This window comes from Xenopus tropicalis, chromosome 2, assembly GCF_000004195.4.
Source record: "Xenopus tropicalis strain Nigerian chromosome 2, UCB_Xtro_10.0, whole genome shotgun sequence".
NCBI lineage: Eukaryota > Metazoa > Chordata > Amphibia > Anura > Pipidae > Xenopus > Xenopus tropicalis.
Window position 1 is genome coordinate 135,095,199 of NC_030678.2, and position 21,261 is coordinate 135,116,459.

At 37.6% G+C, this 21,261-nt stretch overlaps 1 protein-coding gene across 3 annotated transcripts in view; it reads left to right on the forward strand.

Annotated features, from left to right (window-relative positions):
• Positions 1-11,251, forward strand: part of acvrl1 (activin A receptor type 1) — a 43,955-nt gene extending 32,704 nt beyond the window's left edge. For all 3 annotated transcript variants that reach the window (XM_012957763.3, XM_031897141.1, XM_002935116.5), the window contains exons 10-11: positions 8,387-8,517; positions 10,265-11,251. In XM_012957763.3, the coding sequence (XP_012813217.1) occupies positions 8,387-8,517; positions 10,265-10,399 (266 nt within the window). In that variant the 3' untranslated portion in view covers positions 10,400-11,251. The remainder of the gene's footprint in view (positions 1-8,386; positions 8,518-10,264) is intronic.
• Positions 11,252-21,261: the final 10,010 nt, after the last annotated feature.

Consider the following 21,261-nt stretch of genomic DNA (forward strand, 5'->3'; position numbering starts at 1 on the left):
TCAGGAGTGTCAAGTAGGATTCCCATCAGGTGCATGGTCCCAGTGGGTTGGCCTAGACAAACTCACCAGTCCAGATTTGTGTGCTGTATGAGGGGTGGAGATTGCCAGTGTGTGGGCAGGGCTGGATGCAGATCTGTGTAGTCAGGATCTTACCCCCCAGTAGGGCCAGAAAGCTTAGTTTTGTCTGACATTGACTATACCATATTGCCTAATGTGACTGTGTAAGCAATGGGTGAAAGCAATGTAAATTAGGGCATAAAAAATCACTGTTGTAATACATAACACTCTTTGGCTAAGGCTGGCCTAGTGTGGTCCACACATGTGGAAGGCCAAAAGGCCCTAATCCATGCAATTAAAATATAACCCTCTATGGGACTTCTGGTTATTGGATGATAAAAAGATAATTAGCTAAGCATGTTTATCAGTGGTGTCCATCATTCCAGGACCCCTGCTAAAATGAGAGGGTCTTATTTGGATTTTTCATAGTGTTGATATACTAAAGAGAAAAGCAGGGTTGTGGGGATAGAAAATGTTACTTATGTAGTTCACCAAAACACTTGTATTCCAGGGGTCATTCTGATGCATGCCACATTGTATATTTATTGTTGCTTTACTGCTGATTCATTACGTTTCTGGTGATAGGCACATGATATTTCTAGTGCATAGATATCTCAGGCATATAAATAGCATTGCTGGAGTTTAATCAGCCCTGACCTTTTAACTCCACTTATAAAATGACCCAAGTTGTGCCAAGTGCCAATTAATATGTTAATCAGAGATGGGCGCAGGCCAAAAGACCTTTTCTGAAATACTGCTTTGTGTGCAGATGTCTGAGCACCAGTTATGCCTCTTGGCATTTATTTAATTATATATATAATTATTTTTATCTTCCTATTCCAATGGTTGCCAAATTTTGACATAAATATCTAGTTTGTGAGACATCAGAAAAAAAACATTTTGATAGGTTGTCATTATTAGCATCCTTCACTGGTTATTAAATTCTGGTTTCAGTTTATTAATGTTGCTAGATGGCTGTTGCAAGAAGTCCAATGCCAAAAAAGGTACTTGTATTTATGAACACTATGGGCCTGATTCACTAAAGTCCGAAATAAGGAGTGCTATTTATAGCATGCGTTAAAAATCTTATCACTTCTTATTTTTCGCTCGATTCACTAAAAGGACACTTGTGATAATTAAGAAGCGATGTTCTTGGCGTTATTTATCTTACGATGACATATTTTAATGAAAAAAACTATGCGATAAGCATTATAGGGGCCGATTCACTAAAGGTCAATAACGCTTATTGCATAGTTTTTTTCATTAAAAAGCATGCGATAATTAAGTACCGATTCATCAAAGTCATTTTGCATGTGTTAATCCGCATATCGCATGCACAAAAAAAACGCATTGCGTTAATTAGGGAATAGAAATAGTACTAACGCATGATTCACAAACACATATGAAGCGTTAAACGTGCAAAATATCGTGTTAATCTGTGTGAATATTAACCCTACTTGGGGCAAGCGGTACTTAAAGAAAATTGCGGTTCGTGAGCTATTGGCAACACAACATGGAGTTTGCAGTCGTATTTTTTTAAGTATATGTTGGCCCTAGAGTGATGCATCCTCCAGTTTTCAGGGAAATGGTGGTTTTCAGAAAGTAATGGTTATGTGCGTAATATATTGCGCTCTGCGTAATATATTGCGCTCTGCGTAAAATATCGCGCGCTGCGTAATATCTTGTGCGCTGCGTAATATATTGCTTGAAAATATGTCATCGTAAGATAAATAACGCCAAGAACATTGCTTCTTGTCCTTTTAGTGAATCGAGTGAAAAATAAGAAGTGATAAGATTTTTAACGCATGCTATAAATAGCACTCCTTGGGCCTGATTCACTAAAGGGCGATAAAACGTGCGCTATTTTTATTGTGCGCTAAAATTTTTACCGCGTCTTAATTTTGGCGATTTTTCGCACGATTCACTATAAACATACTCGCGCTTTTTTACGCGCGATATTGCATGCGTTATTTAACTCGCGAAAAGACTATTTCAATGCGGTATTTGCCGGTACATGCGCTAAATTACGCAAATAATCGCTGCGTATGAATGGTAGCATAGAAATAGTGTATAAAAATTGTTGCCGCATATAAATGGTGTATATAAATATTAGCCACATATAAATGGTAGCATATAAATAGGAGATGCTTATAAATAGTAGCCACTAGTGATGAGCAAATGTGTTCTGGTTTCTTTAGTGAAAAATTAGCAAATCTTTCGAAAGATCCACGAAACGGCAAAAATGTTGTGCGGGCAAAAAAATTGTTGCTGTGACTATTATTTTTTGACGCTTGTATCAATTTTTGGATGTGCGGTGAATTTTTGCGTGGTGAATTTTTTCATGCGTTTTGCCATTGGCGGATTGTTTTGCGAAACGCATGAAAAAATCCGTCGCGAAAAAATTCAACGCACGTCCAAAAGTTCGCTGCGAATCCATGCCTGGCGAAACATTTCATCACTTGTAGCCAAACAGAAATAGTTGCGCAAATGAACGCACGCCATGTTAGCCATACACGCCAATACTTGCAGAAAATTACTGTATTAAAAATGAACATTTCGCTGCAAACTGGCGGCTGCGTCACTCTAGGGGAAACACATACTTGAATAAATAACACTGTAAGTCCATATTTTATTGGCAAAAAATCATTTACTGTACTTTTGTATAATTTTTCGCCTGCCTGTAGTAGGTATTAATTTTCGCATAGTCGAATGCGATATTTAGCGCGCAAAAGTTATAGTGAATCATGCGATTGTATTCTTTTCAGCGCAGAAATTAACGCAAAACGGTAAAACTAGTGCGAGAAATAACCCATGCGAAAATGTCGATTTTTCGCACGCGATAATACTATGGTGAATCGCGCGCAAATTATTTTGCGTTTTTTAACGCGAAAAAGCGTGCGATAATTTTTATCGCCCTTTAGTGAATCAGGCCCCTTATTTCGGACTTTAGTGAATCGGGCCCTATATATCTTGTTAGCTTTTACAGATCTCATACAATTATAATTGGTTAATGGTGCCCAGTGCCATGTTGCTGCACGACCCAACAGAGCAGATCATTTTCTACTGCTTGTACTGGTCTTAACTTGAATGTATGGCTGAATATGCACTTCTTTTATTTAACAGCACTGTAGGATATGTCACCACTTCATAAATACCTGATAATAACATGGTAATAATATTCCCATATTGCTAGTTACTCATTTCCTGTTACAGTGCCTGAGCATTATATTTTACAGGAACTCTAAATTCTAAAAAATATACTACTGAAAATAAATCGTGTTTAATAATAACATGTTAATTTTGAAAAAATAAATTGATTTTTAATGTTAAAAAATGTTTTAACTTGGAAAGGAATAGGAATATTTCAACTCTATTTTCTTCCTGACATAGGAGTCTAAGGGGCTGATTTACTTACCCACGAACGGGTCGAATGGAGTCCGATTGCGTTTTTTTCGTAATGATCGGTACTTTGCGATTTTTTCGTATGTTTTGCGTATTTTTTCGGATTCTTTACGAATTTTTCGGATCCAATACGATTTTTGCGTAAAAACGCGAGTTTTCCTATCCATTACGAAAGTTGCGTAAAAAGTTGCGCATTTTGCGTAGCGTTAAAACTTACGCGAAAAGTTGCGCATTTTTCGTAGCATTAAGTTTTAACGCTACGAAAAATGCGCAACGTTTCGCGTAAGTTTTAACGCTACGAAAAATGCGCAACTTTTTACGCAACTTTCGTAATGGATACGAAAAACTCGCGTTTTTACGCAAAAATCGTATTGGATCCGAAAAATTCGTACAGAATCCGAAAAAATACGCAAAACATACGAAAAAGTCGCAAAATGTTCGTTTTCAAGTCGGAACTTTTCCAATTCGGGTCGGATTCGTGGGTTAGTAAATCAGCCCCTAACTGTGTGTATAGCAGATAATTAGAAATGGCTACTTAAATACTAATGATAGCACAAGGTATACTATAATCATTTTGGTCCATGAATTTTCAAGCAATATGTTTTCTATTGCCATTGGGAAAATTTGTAGTATTTTGTCCCCTTCCTTCTGAGCAATCACTCTCTGGAGGGACAACAAGCTGTAAATCTCCCTTTTATTGACAAGTTTTCAGTGATTATAGTCGTACCTATGAAAGGATATTTTCATGTATTTTTTTATGCAGGTGACTATGTGCCTTTTACAGTTGATTGTTTTTATTGTTGCCTTTAAATTAACTTTTAGTATGTTATAGAATGAACATTTCTAAGCAATTGTTCAATAGTTCTTCATTTTTAATATTTTTTTTAATTATTTCTCTTCTTTCCATCTTTCAAATAGGGGTCACTGACCCTGTCAGCTAAAAACTATTGCTCTGTGAAGCTACAATTTTATTGTTGTTATTTCTTTTTATTACTTATTTTTCTATTCAGGCCCCTTTCCTATTTATATATCAATCTGTTCTTCTAACAACTCCCTGGTTGCTAAGATAATTTAGACCCTAACAACCAAATAGCTGCTGAAATTACAAACTGGAAAGCTGCTGAACAAAAAGTGAAATAATTAAAAAATCGAAAATGAAGACCAATTGCAGAATTTGAGTGATATCTGACTTTAATTATAGGATGTATGGTTGTAGCTTTGCTGCTGGTGGGTTAATGTTACCCATACTGAGCCATACTGAGTCATTTCTTAAATTGTGGTATTAGTACAAAGAGATTCTCACTTTTGTGGATTGGATTTAAAAAAGCAAAACAAATTGGAGTAATGGGAGACGTGTAAAGCAAAGTCCTATTATTTAACAGAGACGCCAGATGGCAAGTTCTCTCCCTCCCTGATGCATGAGTTACTTTGTGACAGCCAGTCTGCAAAACAGCTTTGTTGCCTAGAAATCTATACCAATCAGGATTCTTTCCCTCACTTTTCAGGCCTTTTTAGTTCTTACAAAAGGTTACTTTTTGTCCCTGCTTTAATTTTTGAAGGACTAAGCTGTGTACAAGAAAGCGGCAGTATTCCCATTTCCATACATCCTCGGTTATTTGTGACAAACAGTAACAGATTGCTTTCTTTCACATGTAAAACAGGCATAGAAAGATCTTTAGAATACAGAAACATATGGAATGAAATACAAAATGTCTAGTTTGTAGGCCCTGCAAAGAGGGAGTTTCGGGAGCAGTCCAAGCCTAATTAAAGTATAAGTAGAGTAGAATGGGAGTGCAACTGATCTGGCTAAAATTCTTGCTCAAAAAAGATCCCTGGCCCCATGTTTTACCAGCAGTTCATTCTGTGCAAGATTTGTGATGATAAAAACATTCAAGTAAACCCACCATATGGTTGTTCTAACTACCTATGGTCATATTTGTCACTGCCTGGTTGGAATATCTTAGGAGAATATCCCCTGACAAATACAACTATCTATACCTGAGCCCCCTGGGTTAATAAGTGTATAATAATGGGGGCCTACTGTGACTAGAGTTGCCACTGGTGACTAGGACATTCGCTGATTAGTACTTAGGAGGTAAAACACCTGCCGAGCACGGGGCCAGTATTTTAAATTTACTGGCATGGTAGTTGCTGGTAAATTTGTAATACCCTTAGGCTGAGCAACTGACCCTCCAACTTAAGCTACTGATTCTCCCAAATATTACCCTTTTCCCTGATCCCTATATTATCTGCTCTTCACCATCATATAATTACTGTGCCCTTTTCATCAGAAGTGCCACGTAAATAGCCCAATAAGCTGCCAGTGGTCTGAAGGGATGTGTATGGCCCTATTAACACACTGACCACTAAAGCTTTTTATAGCAGTGATGTATAGCAGGCATCTGGCTCCTTTGTGCCCCTCTCGCAGATCCACAAAAATCCCTTTTCTGCTGCCTGCATATACATTATGGCAAATGCAGGCATTTGGCATTTTTCCCACTGGCGATTTACGTTACTAAAGAATGACCTGAGAATGCATGCCTTTTTGGGCTGATCTTTTTGTTTTTTGGGCCGATCTCTGCTCTGTGTAGCTGCACTCAGGCCAACACTGTACCTATTATTGGTGCTACACACACCAAGTTCATGTGGGAAACACTCAAATAATAAACAGCTGATGTTACTCTATAATAAGTTCATATAAATAGTTAAAATAATTAGTTATTGTGCTTATAAGTCAGTCAGTTCATTGGGAGCAGTGGAATTTACCTTATGACATAAGCCTTATGGTTTCTCCTCTCTTAACCACAGAACTATAACAGTATGATAGGGCAAAGTTTCCAAAAGGAACATTGGATGATGTCAGACAGTTATTACTTACCACACTTTGATTTTTTAGCCACAGAGGCTATAGATATGCAATCTTTACCTGATAACAGTAGAGGGTTGGAGTAGGACAGGAGGGGGACAAATCATACTAAGCACATTTTCCCATTGTTTACTGCAGAGTTACCATGATTTACCAATCATATTAGATTTGCATCTAGTCATGTAAAAAACCAGATCTGCCGCTGTTCTGGTCATTTTGCAGGCTGTATGCCTGGTTTGTATTCACAAACACATGTTAATGTTTAGTTATTCAACATCAAAACTATTTGAGAAGTATTAAGCTGGCAAAGCAGAACTTGTGCTTGACATTGGTGCAAATCAGACACTGTGTGCCTGCAAATCAGGGGCTTTGATTTCCACTGGTTTTGTTTTCTACAAGAGATTAGCTGTAAATTATAAACACTGTAATCTGGTGTCAGCACCGAGGTCCATGATTAAAGCAGCCATTACATTCAATCAGCACTCTGTTTATTCAACACTGATTAGGAAACTAGTAGAATTGGAGATGGGCTTGGAAGGCTGCCATGCTTTTCCCAGCCTCATGCCATAAATCTTAAATGCGGAATCATTCCCACCATGAAAGAGTTCTGCTTAATCACACAATATATGTTGCGAAGTGGAAAATAGGACGTTCCAGGGGCTTGACATTGAGTTTATTCCAGTTCTGCAGTACAGTCACAATGTTGTTATGGAGTCTGAATTCCACCCACACAATTCCCCGAGTTCTAAAGAATCTACAATGTGCGGTGGGTGGATACAGCAGAAGGAAGGATTAACCCCGCTATGTGGAGGAAATGCATGATAAGCACAGAGATATGAGATAAGAAGAAAAAAAGTAAAGTAATAGAGAGTATCCTCACAACTAGTGGTAATTTGCTTGAATTTCCACTTGCTGTATCTTTGTCATTTCATATGACTGAATGAAAATACAGTAAAACAACCAAAACTTTTACATAAATTCATTTAAATGAAAATTGCCATTTGAGCACATTATAAATGACAAAGATAGAAGCTCTGCTTTATATACATAAAAAACAAAGTTGTATTTTCCTGGCTCTGGCACCCCCCACCAACACTAACTGCCCTGGTAAAAATACAATATTGATCTCACACCTAAGAAACACAACTCACAGTGACTAAAGGTGGTTGGTCATTTAATATTATTTAAGTGCACATGTATTTTGGAGGACCTTGTTCCCACTCTGATGCCAGTTTGGTAATTCTGTTGGTGTAACATGGATATTGACAGCTTGGAACAATATACTGGACCTACCAGAGAATACCAATTATTTAGTGCAATGTGATGGCGATGGTGACATTCTGCACTGTGCATAAAGGGTAAGCTATGGGGTAAGCCTGTAGTCTAGCCCATGGAAAGCAGCACAGCAACCCTATGCCAAAAAACTTATTAAAATAAGGCAAATTGATCTAAAAATTAAGTTGCTCATTTATCAATTGGAAGATCTCTAACTGATACAAGAAGCATGCTCCTAAATCTGTTGTCTGTACAGCACTTGCTTTCATGCAATATATTAAAGGGAGACAAAGTAGCAAACACTGCCATAGCTACACTTTGTAAGAACCATTTCTCTTTTTAAAGGAACAGTAACACTAAAAAATGAAAGAGCTTTAAAGTAATAAAAATATAATGCACTGTTGCCCTGCACTGGTAAAACTGGTGTGTTTGCTACAATAACACTACTATAATTTATATAATAAGCTGTTGTGTAGCCACGGGGGCAGCCATTCAAGCTGGAAAAAAGGAGAAAAGGCACAGGTTACATAGCAGATAACAGATAAGTTCTGTAGAATACAATAGTGTTTTATCTGTTATCTGCTATGTGCCTGTGCCTTTTCTCCTTTGAATGGCTGCCTCCATGGCTACACAGCAGCTTATTTATATAAATTATAGTAGACTTTCTGAATTAAACACACAAATGTTACCAGTGCAGGGCAGCAGCACATTATATTTTAGTTACATTTATACACTTTCATTTTTTGGTGTTGCTGTTCCTTTAAGCAGTTTTGTCTGTTTTGCTAGGCATGGTGGAAGATTACAGGCCTCCATTTTTTGATGTTGTTCCACATGACCCTAGCTTTGAGGATATGAGGAAAGTTGTCTGCATTGACCAGCAGAGACCAAATATATCCAACACATGGAGTTCAGACAATGTAAGTAAACCATTATACATTATAGATTAACTTTTCTCTAAGTACATATATTCAAATATTAAGAATGCTAGTTTGGATTGCTCTTGTGTGTTAGACACCCTTGATTCTGATCCCTCTGACTATTTATTTACATTTAGCTACATGTTTGTATGTGTTTGTAGCTCTTCAGCTCCAATACTACACAGCTCACCCACTACTGCTTTGGTATAGTTCACAGTCCTAGTAGTAAAATATGATAAGGGAGAGCTTTTCAAAAGTATTCTGTACCCAATCATATCTCTTATTGGCACCCCTAGGAACCTTTTTCATACTTGCTTTTCTCCCCAACACTTTTTCGATTTAAATGTGGCTCTTGGGTATAAAAGGTTGGGGATCCCTGCCCTACATATTGAGGTAGAGGGATACCGGTTTTGCGCAAATATGTTATAACTACGATTCCTTCAGAGCCTGCCCAGCCGTCCCATGTGGCTGAAGGATCTAATGCTTTACTTGTTACACCCCTGCAAATACTTTAAACATTCCTTTCATGGAATTGTACATTAAACCATAATTATGTACATAACTGTGCTATTCACTGTGATACATCTACCAGATGCATGCCTGATCTGATATTTAAGAATCTCTGCAGATCTGTATGAAAACACTCAAAATGTTTCATATTAAAGCCATGCCTGATATTTATATGTAAATTGTATACAGGTATGGGATCCCTTATCCAGAAACCCGTTATCCAGAAAGCTCCGAATTACGGAAAGCCTGTCTCCCATAGACTCCATTTTAATCAAATAATTCAGAATTTTAAAACTGATTACCTTTTTCTCTGTAATAATAAAACAGTACCTTGTAACTGATCACAACTAAGATATAAATAATCCTTATTGGATGCAAAACAATCCTATTGGGTTTAATTGATGTTTTATGGATTTTTAGTAGACTTAAGGGATGGAGATTCAAATTACGGAAAGACCCCTTATCTGGAATACCCTTAGTCCCAAACATTCTGGCTAATGGGTCCTATACCTGTATTAGAATTAGTAATTGCTTTTATATTTACATGCTTTTAAGCTGGCCATACACGCACCAATATTATCGTACAAAACCTCGTTTCATACGATATTGGGTGTGTGTACGGCGGATCAACAAGATGACCAGTATCACAAAAGCTTTGGATATCGGTCGGACAGGATTAAGACTTTGATTGGGTGCAATTGAAGCCACCCAAGCAAAATCTGCGTTAAAGCTGGCCATACATACACCAATGATATTGTACGAAACCTCGTTTCGTACAATATTCGGTGTATGTACGGTGACTCGGTGAGGCAACCGATATCGCAAAAGGCTGCGGATTGGGCGGGTTAAAAGATTTTGATCAGGTGCCATTAAAGTCGCCTGAGCAAAATCTACCTTCAGGGCTGAATTGGCAGAAGGAGGTATAAATCCTATTGTTTCTATCTCCATATCTGACAGTTCAGCCCTGAACGTTTGTGGAGGGTGGGAACGTTCTTTCGTGCGACCATCGAATCGAAAATCGTCATGTGTGTGGCCACCTTTAGGGCTGAATCATCAGGTAGAGGTAGAATCCCTATTGTTTCTACCTCCATACCTGATGATTCAGCCCTGAACGTCAATGGAGGGAACAAATTGGTACGTGTATGGCCACCTTTAGTAATGCTTTCATCTCCAATGATAACAGTGAAATTTGAGTCTACAAATAAGATAACCGTCTCTTTTATTTGTGGTCTACTAGATTTTGTCTGCTATGACAAAGATCATGAGGGAATGCTGGTTCTCAAGTCCATCCGCCCGGCTAACTGCTTTGAGGATCAAAAAAACCCTAAACAAGCTGAGAAGTTCCCTGGATCAAATAAAGCAAGAATGCTGAAAAGGCAAATGCTGCGTAACATATTGGGAAGAGACCCCAGAGTAAAATCTATAAAGGACCCAAGCAGTAAGGACTACCTCCAGTTAAACTGGGCCCCTTCATTAAACATTCCTATGTGCTATTTATAAAAGCCTGAACTTGGGATAAACAACAAGCAAATAACTGCAAAGTATCCTCTCTGCAATCAGGACCTGTCTGTTTAGATTTTAACCAAAACCCTGAAAATGAAACCCATTCTTTTGTTGGGATTATCATATGATGTTCAGAATTCAAACTTTTTCATCAATACCTGAAGCAGTTATTAGTGTTCATATAATTTTTGTTTGTTTTTAGGAATAGGAATGTAATCCTTGTGATTGTTTTATACAGATGGGATGCATGGTTTAGATGCAACAAGACAGATGTTGCACAAGTGGTTGATATTTTCTTTAAAAGCAACTTTCGATGTCTACAGTGACAAAGTGCAACCTAATCAGAATTTCCAGGTATCCACAGCAAATTCAGTTTAAGGACCCTAAAAGTTTGGGATAATGACCTTTGTAATGAGCCACAGACTTGAGTGGTTGCACCATACCCTTATTACACGGTGTGGGGCCTCTTTTAATATGTTATGGCATGTTAAAAAATCCATTCCTCAAAGTTATGCTGCTGATTTAGAAAGTGTTTTTGCGATATTACAAATGGAAGGTGTCAAATGTGCAGAATATATTTGAAACACCATTCCTCTCAATGTGTGTTAGAGAGGCAGCACTGAGAACCAACACCTCTCAGTATCAGTGGACCTGTCACCCAGGCATGAGAAGCTGTATAATAAAAGCCCTTTTTTAAATTAAATATGAAACCCATTTTTTTATTAATACAGCCATACCCATTATAAAGGCATTTAAAAATCCCAGCTGTCAATCATATATTGCCTGCCCCACCTCTATGCCTTTTATTCATAAAAATAATTTGATAAAGTAAAAAACATCTTAGAGATATTATATAAACATTATAAGGATTAGTGAGTAAGAAAATGGATTGGGATTAAAGGGAAACGAAAGTCAAAGTCACTTGGGGGTGCCAAAATGTTAGGCACCCCCAAGTGACTTTAACCGCTTACCTCGTACCCCGGGCTGGTGCCCCTGTTAGGAGAAAACAGCACCAGCCCGGGGCACCTGGAGCGCAGCGCTTCCGTCTTCCTCGCTTCCTTTTCCTGAGTGCCAGCGGTGGGCGCATGCGCAGTAGAGTGAAAAGCCGACTTTAACATTTAAGTTCGGCTTTTCACTCTACTGCGCATGCGCGCGCAGCGAATCAGGAAAAGGAAGCGCCGGCAGCTACCCCGGGCTGGTGCTGTTCCTTCCTCACAGGGGCACCAGCCCGGGGTAAAAGGTAGGCGGTCAAAGTCACTTGGGGGTGCCTAACATTTTGGCACCCCCAAGTGACTTTGACTTTATTTTTCCTTTAAAGCCTTTTGTGGGTTCATATACTTGACCAAGTTCTTTTGGGTTGATATGGAAATGTGTCCTGATCTAGTTTTACCAATCAGCAGTTAGCTTTGTTTAGTCAAGGTGAGATTTTTTAAAAACTTATTAGTTGCAGTTATTGGAACTGGGCAAAATGGTTACCACCCTTCTTTATTTTATTCTTTGTGCTCCAGACTCTAAAATTTTACAGGGCAGAAACTAAAGCTATGGAAAAACACAAATGTATTAATAGTGTTATGACTTAATGGCTCCATGTGAATTTATTATCTGTGATACATTTTTTTAGACTTGGGTTATTTTGTATTCAGTGTGCTTTGTTTGTTTTTTCTTTTCTGTGTGCATGACAAAGTACAGAATGGAATTAGCCAGAATTAGCCTACAAATCTGACGCTAGGCCCTATCAGTGAATATATGAATAATCAAGTTGTACAGTCAGTCAGATATGTTGAGAAATAACAGAATAGGACAATGTGAGGGAAGAATGACTGGGAGTTCCCCAGTATGTGAGGAAGCAGATTCACTGGGTGTGATGCCAGTGCTAGCAGTTGGATATTACGGTATAGATATTACTCCATAAGAGTGATCTTACAGATTTGTCTGTTTTTAGACTGGAAGCAAATGCTTTCTTTTGATTGTTATTGGTAGGGTGAAGCACTGGGCCTGTGAACTGCAGTGAGCTGATAGACCATTTACCAGGGTAAGAATTACAAAGACTGTAGCACACCCATCTTGAGCAAGTCCTTAACTTTTATATCATCATAAAGTGATGGGTTTGCACGAGTCTGGTGTGTCTGTTATGAGCTATTCTTCTATTTTTATATATCATTATATTAGGTAGGTGCTATTGTGGTTATATCTATACTTCTGCTGTTACCAGGATAATATAGAATACATCTAAAATGTAAGGCTGATGCCACACGTGGCGTTTTTACGCTGCGTATTTTCTAATTCTCTCGGCGGCTGAAAAACGCCTGATATCATCATCCATAGAAATAACTTGAAAAGACGCGAAGCAAACCACACAAAGCGTAAATACGCTAGAAAACGCCTTAGCACGGATTTTTCAAGCGTAGGCTGAAATACGCCAGTACTTGCAAAGCAAGCTATTCCTATGTATACGCAAAGGCAGCTGCCAGACCTAGCAGAAATACGCAGCGTTTTTTGCTATTTCACACAATTAGCACCATGGCAACGGGATTTGCTTACGTCACCAGTTCTAGGCTGAAAAACGCCATGTGTGGCTTGTGCGGCGTTTTTAGGCTGAGAAAAAACGCAGCGTAAAAACGCCACGTGTGGCATCAGCCTAATGTCTAAACACAATAGTACAGTGTCTTAGGGTTGCTGCCTGGTGGAGCTGTAACACAAAACCCCCCTCCATCCATACAGCCACCTGTTTCATTGGGCAAAGGTCTAGGTTCAGGGTACAAATCCTGGTCATAATTAGATGCTGATCTCCTACATCTACAGTGGTGTTTGTGGGCCCCAGGCCCTCATTAGGCGGAGGGAAGGGAGATTCTCACCTTGCCTTGTGGTAGCAAGATTTCCTGACAGATACAAGCAGTGTGTTTATTCCAGCTGATATATATATATATATATATATATATATATATATTGTAGTGCAGTGTCGAGCTGCTGTAAAGATTTTGATATATAAAGTGCCTAGATTTAACTGGTTTGTATTTGTACACTCTAGAGATGATTGTTTTGCCATTATCTGTAGTGGACTATGATATTGTGCATGTGCTGGCTGATAATAGCATTTATACAGCATGAACACAGAGTGTATGCAGGTAAGACGTGGGATAAATCTAACATTATTGAAACAATTTTGTATCCGTGATGCAGGCAAGGCATTTGCTTTGAGCAGCATATACTGTAAGTGCTGGATAAGTTAATTCTGTCTTACAAATCATACACTTAGATTTTGCCATTAGAATCCAGACAATATTGCCTTTATTAATGTTTCATCTGCCTTCAGTGCTACTCCTGCTGAAAAAGAGCGGACACAGGAAGTACATAGTGAATTCAAATTGCAGCCTTTCCAGTATTGCAGAACTACCACTGGCAGCATCACTCCGCAGGCTGAAAGCTTGCACTGCTTTAAAGGGGAAATATTCTTGTTTGTTATTTTAATCATACAAATCTATGTTTTTTGTTATTTCTTGAGCTATAAAGGGGAGACAGGGAGACTGAATTACCAGTGCACAGATAAACAGAAGAACGTAATGCCTTATATTACATAACCCGATAGAGTTTTTGTAATTAAAACAATGGACAAAAAGTATCTTCACAATAAGCCATGGAGGGGCAGCCCTAGGACAAATACTGCATTCAATAGGAATTACAATTACAAATATCCCCTTTAAGGCAAAGAAATTGGATAGTTTTTATTTTTATTTGTTTCAGATGTTGTATTTAAGAGCACATCTGCATTATTAAATCTATTATTGGGGGGGGTAATGTTGGACAGCTCCAACAGATTACAGTTTATCAAGAGATGTTCCTAAATGCAGCTCTTGTTCCTTAAGTCTTGCAGCTTGTAATGGAGACGCAAGGACAGAGCTCACTGGTCACATGGAGAAGCACATGCCCTGCAATTACTAGTTGTCATAGTATGGGGTGCAATTACAGCTCCTTACTGAGTTATGTTGACAGCTTATAAAACCATACTGGTTTGGGTGCATTCTTTAATACCTCTCATATGTGCAAAGCTTGTGCAGGGCTTCACTCCTTTTAAGTTTTACTACAAATAAGCTAAAATTGTGCTTGATGCCTAAACCCGTCCTCCCCCCACCCTACAAGCCCACCCTTTGGTGCACATCAAGATTGTAACAGGTGGTACAGGGAAGAAATGTATTATTATTATATTTGTAAATTATAATTATTTTCTGTTATTTATATAGTGCTTACATGTTCACACACATATATAAGAAAATACATGCACAAAGAATGTTTTTTTAGCTTTATATATAATATTATATATAATCTTTTGCTGACCAAATATTAATGAGTGTGCCCTATAGTTAACACAGCGACAATGATATCCATTCCATCACTAGGTGCTTGGATACATTGAACTTACTTTCCAGAAAAAATGTTCTAGTGACTAAACTCTTTGGGGCTGATATATTATTATTTGAGATTCCATTTTTTCCAGGAATTTGAGTTTTTCACATTTTCACAGAGAAAAACAACTGTTACCAGAGTTACTTTAGAGTTTTTCTAATTTAAATTTTTCAGATTTGTGAAATTCAGAAAACTTCAAAATTTCATTTGTAGCAAATCTCCCCGTCCATTGGCTTTACTGTGTTATATTACTGTATTCCTAGAGCCATTCTTAATTAATTAATTAGTTAGTTGGCACTGACTATTGGTCTCTATGAAAGCCCCCCTCATTCAGTAACCCTCCTCCCCATAATGACCAAGAGGTAAATGTGTTTTCTGTGTATTTAAGTTATTTCATGCAACATTTTGTGATTTTTAATTAGTTGAAAATAACCGAGTGAAAAGACTCTGTATAGGACCAAATTTTCTTAGCGTTACTAAAAGGATTGGAATGTGTCAACACAGGGCTTTTTTTTTTAACTTTCTCTGATAAGTTGTGCAATATTTTTATGGCTCTGGAGGATTTACAAAACGGGCGTAATTTTACTTTTGAACAGTAACTTGTGTTCAATAGGAAATATTCTTTCAGTTGTTTTACTGCAAATGAGAACTAATTGCTGATTGGTTGGTATGGATTGCTTCTTAATAGTAAAACTATACTTTTTTTTTTTAAATCTCCTTTCCACATGTGATGAGAGAGTTGAGCATATGAATATAAAAATAAAGGTTTGTACAATGGCCACAATAAGGCCTCCTTCTTGATTGCCTATGAAAAATGCAAAAAAGGCAAATCTCCCTAATTTGCTATCATATGTTATTAACTATTTTGTATCTATAAGTTGTAAACAAGGTCTTTTGTAAGGTGTGTATACATTGTGATAATATTGCTTAACTTATTTCATTGCTTGTCTGTGTCATATGTTGACTATGGATTAAAATACTATATATGTTACAGCTATGTCGTTTTATTAACTTCTAAACTGTGTGCACTTTTGTTAAAATAGCATTTTTACATGCTGAAAAAGAAAAAAAAATCCTAAAACAGGGGAAATTTAAAATATGGAATAACTTATTTGTACATTTCTCATAAATTGCAAATTGTTGTACAAATTCAAATAAAGTTGATATACAAAATTACTTTTTTCATTTTAACTCAATAATAAATTCTTTTAAAAATTCTTGAACTTTTCCTATCTCTGCATGTGTCTCAAAATCAGAGCTAACAATTTTACCTACAGTTGGTAAAATGTGTGGAACCTCAATTCCTAGGGTTGGCACCTGTTCAGTTTTGACCCAAACAACTGGATTTCTTTAGGTCAAAACTGCCTGCCTGGAATTCTGAACAGAACTCTCCTTGAATGATGCAGCAATCAGCCAATCACTGATCAACACATTATATTCCTGCCCACTGGTGCCATGGGCCAACCCCATAACATCACCTACCTGGACTCCCAACACAGAAAGTTGCCAACCGTATGCTCCCAGAGAAAATGATGTTCAATGCATACCCTTAGAATGAAATACAAGTATGGGACCCATTATCCGGAAACCTGTTAACCAGGAAAGTTCCAAATTACGGAAACTCCATGTCCCATAGACTCAATTTCAATCAATTAATTCACATTTTTAAAAATGATTTCCCTTTTCTCTGTAAGAATAAGACCTTCTTCTTAATCCGAACTAAGATAGAATGAATCCTTATTGGAGCCAAATCAATCCTATTGGGTTTAATTACTTTTTTTTTAGTAGATTTAGGGTATGGAGATCTGAATTATGGAAGTACCCCTTATCCAGAAAACCCCAGGTCCCCAGCATTCTGTATAACGGGTCCCATACCTGTATTACCATTATTTCTAGCCTTTCCTTTGGCCTTACCCTACACTGCGAACACCACAGATGCCCAGGAACATGGAAAGCAGGTGAGTTTACAGAACTCATACTAATAGATTATTCCATTTTTTTCCACACAGGTCTCTTAGTCTGTAATGTATTTTAGTATTTTAGTAAAATCTATTTCTGATAGTTGCAAATGAATACACTTGCTATCAATACAACATGCGGGACAAGGAATGCGCATTGAATAACTAATGAATGGGGGACATGCTAAATGAATACACAAATACATATCATTGGGAAATGCCATAGCATATGGGGTGCTAGATATAATCATCCCCCTAATAATGGGGTGTATTTATACCAAATAGCAACTCTATTATACATTCTGCACACCCTTCAAGTAATTTAGCAACAGGAGGTATGATCATTGGAAACAGTTTACTGAAATTTTATGTACATACAGCAAGGTAAATTTTCAATCTCAACAATAATACATAGACATAATGCATACCACCCAGCTATACTATTAAAGGAGAAGGAAAGGCTAATAAAGAGTTAATCCCAAGCTGCAGGCATACCTTCAGTTGTCTCAATACTGCCCTTAAGTCTCCCCATATTTCTCCTGTTCAGATGATCAGAAGCCAAACAGGAAGAAAAAACGCTGAGCTGTGTAAAGAAAGTTCCCATAATGCCTCACTCCTGCACCAAGACCAAGTTAGTTAGACTGTGACTCAGCTTCCTGCTGATTGGCTCAGATCCACATTCCTAAGGGGGGGTGAGTTCTTAGCATTCTAGAGGGAGGGGGAAGCAGGGCCGGATTTGTTTGCCGGGCACCCCGAGGCCGCCCCCTCTCTGTCGCGCCCCCCTGCGCATGCGCGAACGACGAACCTCCCCCCGCGCATGCTCGGGCCTTTTCAATCACATACGGAGCAGTGGGGGAGAGGTCCCCATTGCTCCGTATGCACGAAAAACTTTAATATTTTGGTGCGGCGGGGCGGCATGCCGCCCCCCAATTTTTGCCGCCCTAGGCCCGGGCCTTTGTGGCCTTTCCACAAATCCGGGCCTGGGGGGAAGAGCAGAGAGTTGCGTGTCTCTAGCACATGAATTATAGACACAAGAAATCTTTTGACACAGAACTCAGTGCAGTGTTTCTGTGAGCGCTTATGGCTGTATTTACATAGACCTTTCTGATAAAGCTTACTTAGATTTTACTTTTCTTTCTCTTTAAAGGACCAATTACACCGAAAAAAGAAAGTGTATCAAAATAATTAATATGTTATGCACTATTGCACTGGTACAAGTTGTGTGTTTGCTTCAGAAACCCAACTATATTTAAATGAACAAAGTTGCTGTGTAGCCACGGGGGCAGCCATTCAAGCTGGAAAAAAGGAGAAAAGACACAGGTTACATAGCAGATAACAGATAAACTGTGTAGATTCCCATTATATTCTGTAGAGCTTATCCATTATCTGCTATCTCCTTTTTCCAGCTTGAATGGCTGCCCCCATGGCTACACAGCAGCTTGTTTATATAAACTATAGTAGTGTTTCTGAACAATACACACACCTTTTATCAGTGCAGGGCAACAGTATGTTATATTTTAATTACTTTAAATCATTTAAATTTTTTGGTGTTACTGTTCCTTTAAGTTATCAGAAAGCAGATACTCTTTGGACAATGGAAGCACAGATGAACTCTCTGGGCAATGTAGCCACCTACACTTGTAGGGGCTCATTTACTAAAATCTGAATTTTTGGGGGACTTAAAACACGATATGGTAAAAATTCGGAGCAACCACAATAATTTCTGATGTTCTAAAAATGTCACAAAAATGCTTTTATCGATCGTACGAAAATTTCGAGTTTCCATCCCGAAAATCCCTCATTTTTCGAGTTGAAAGCAGAGTTTAAACGGACATTCGTTTCCATGAATGCTTTTCATTTTTCCCAAACAGGAATTGTTCCAGCAGCCATTTTAGGAGCATTGGCACTCATTCTTGGAAAACAATAATGTGTTCAAGTTTCAATTGAAACTGGGTGAAACTGAAAACAATGAGGGGATTAAGTTCCCTGAAACAGAATTTTAGTTCTTAAAGTTACCAGGAACTGCTTTTTGCTGCCCTTGGCAACCTGCGGCCGCATAATGCAAGATGCTCACCTTGCCTCATAGTAGCAGCGCCTTGGTGACTACAAATGTTTTATGGTTGTTTGTATGTCTACTTTGTGTTTCCTTTAACAATGTGCTTACTACATGGCTGATAGCCCCCCCCCCCTCAAGCCTTGCATACAGAAAAGCCATATATAATTTCATAGAAAAACAATACAGGTATGGGATCCCTTATCCGGAAACCCGATATCCAGAAAGCTTGGAATTACGGAAAGCCTGTCTCCCATAGACCCCATTTTAATCAAATAATTCAGATTTTACGATTTTCTTTTTCTCTGTAAAAATAAAACAGTGCTTTGTATTTGATCCCAACTAATATATAATTAATCCTTGCTGGGTGTAAAATAATCCTATTGGGTTTAATTCATGTTTTATTGATTTCTTAGTAGACTTAAGATATGAAGATCCAAATTACGGAAAGACCCCTTATCCGGAATACCCTTGGTCCCGAGCATTCTGGATAACAGGCCCTACACCTGTATGTGATTTTAGACTAATTACATTGTGGCTTTTGGCAACATTGGATTTTCACTGTTTTTTTCTTAAGAATAAAAAACACAAAAAGCCATCAGAAAAAATTGAGTAGTAAAAGCCAGCACATTTATATTGACGGCAATGGGAATTGTCTCAAAAATTTTATTTTCCCAGTTTATTAAAACATTTCAGATTTTTGGCATTAAAAATGAATGGAACAATATGATTCTCACATGTGTGCTGGGTGTTTTCCAGCAAAAAGCCCAAATGTGACAATTCGCTTTTTTTTCCACAAGTTTTTTTCATAAATACGGTAGTGCCCAAGGACAAAAATGCAGATATCGTAAATTCATGCCTTAGAGACCTATTTATCAATATTTAAATTTGCAATTTTTATTTAAAAAAACTTGAATTTGTTCTTACTTATGAAAAATCTCAAATATAAAAATTCTGTTGGATTAAACAATGAAGAAAACTCTAATGTAGGGAATTAACCTTCTGTTTACCATTTTCCATGAGTCTACAAACTCTCAAAAAAGTCTTATATTTTACTTAAAAAATTACTTAAAATTTCAAATCACAGTAAAAATTGCATTCAAATTTGTGGGACAGGGTGCAATTTTTAAAAAAAAATAATGTTGGTGTGCTTTGCACCCTGTACAACCTGCACTGTTCCCCAATTGGTACATTTGGCAGTGCTGTACTTATGAGGGGCGAGCTGTGGGTGGTAAGTTGTCACAGTGCTGTGCTTTGTGCTGAATTATGTACCCAGACTCAACTGCTCTGCACCAACAACTTTCCAATATACTGTACATTATTTAACATTTTCAGTGGTTTTAAAGTTACTTTTAAATGTAATGGCTATTGAAAGCAACTTTTAACTGTTTTCTCTGCACTTCTAATGCCTAAAACAATGTAGCAGAAGACAGCTGACTTGGAAAAGATTGGGGAAAAGACCTGGAAAAGAACTGCTGTATTGTTGTAATAGCTAGAACTTGAGAACAGAAAGATTTACTACTGTCAATTACAGTTATATTACAAAATATTTTTCACAACAATCAAAGCTGCAGCGAGGACAAGCTGTGCTTAGCAATAGACTCCTTCTTGGGTATTGGTAAGTCTGGAACATCACACCTTCTTTCAGATTCTTTCATCTCAAAGCAGAAAATGAATGTGCACTCATTTTCTGTTCTATAACAAATAAACGATTGAAATTTGTAAATGAATAGATTTTGTTAAGTTGCTTGGAATTACATTTTCGCCCATTATGCAATTATTTGTGTATATCCAAGTTAGCCCTTATTTAACTTTAAGTCCCAAAGGAAGCCAGCATAATAAACCCTGTCATTGAACTATTTGGAACAATGCAACTGTATATATTACTGCAAGTAATGCATATACACCAGTATAACACAAACTATTTTACTAATCATTTATTATGTTTGGATTCTGGCCAAGTGCACAGGGGGTATGTGATCTCAGTGCACTCTTCTACTAATAAACACCCTGCTTTCCCAAAGGTACTCGATTGCTGCCAGTTGTTAGCATTACAAAATTCCTAAAGCAACCATAATGCCATTTTTTTTTTGTGGTGAATAGTTTATTTAGTTAACTGAAGTTGAGAAACTTGAATTTTAACTTAATAGAAAACTATACCCCAAACAATGCCTCTATAAAAATATAGATCTCTATAAAAAATACTGTATATTGCATAAAACAGGTGTAAAACTCTGCTTCATCTAAACCATTTTCATAAAAATATTATTTTGTATGTGCTATTGGGTAATCCTAAATAGAAATTTGCCATTTTAAGAA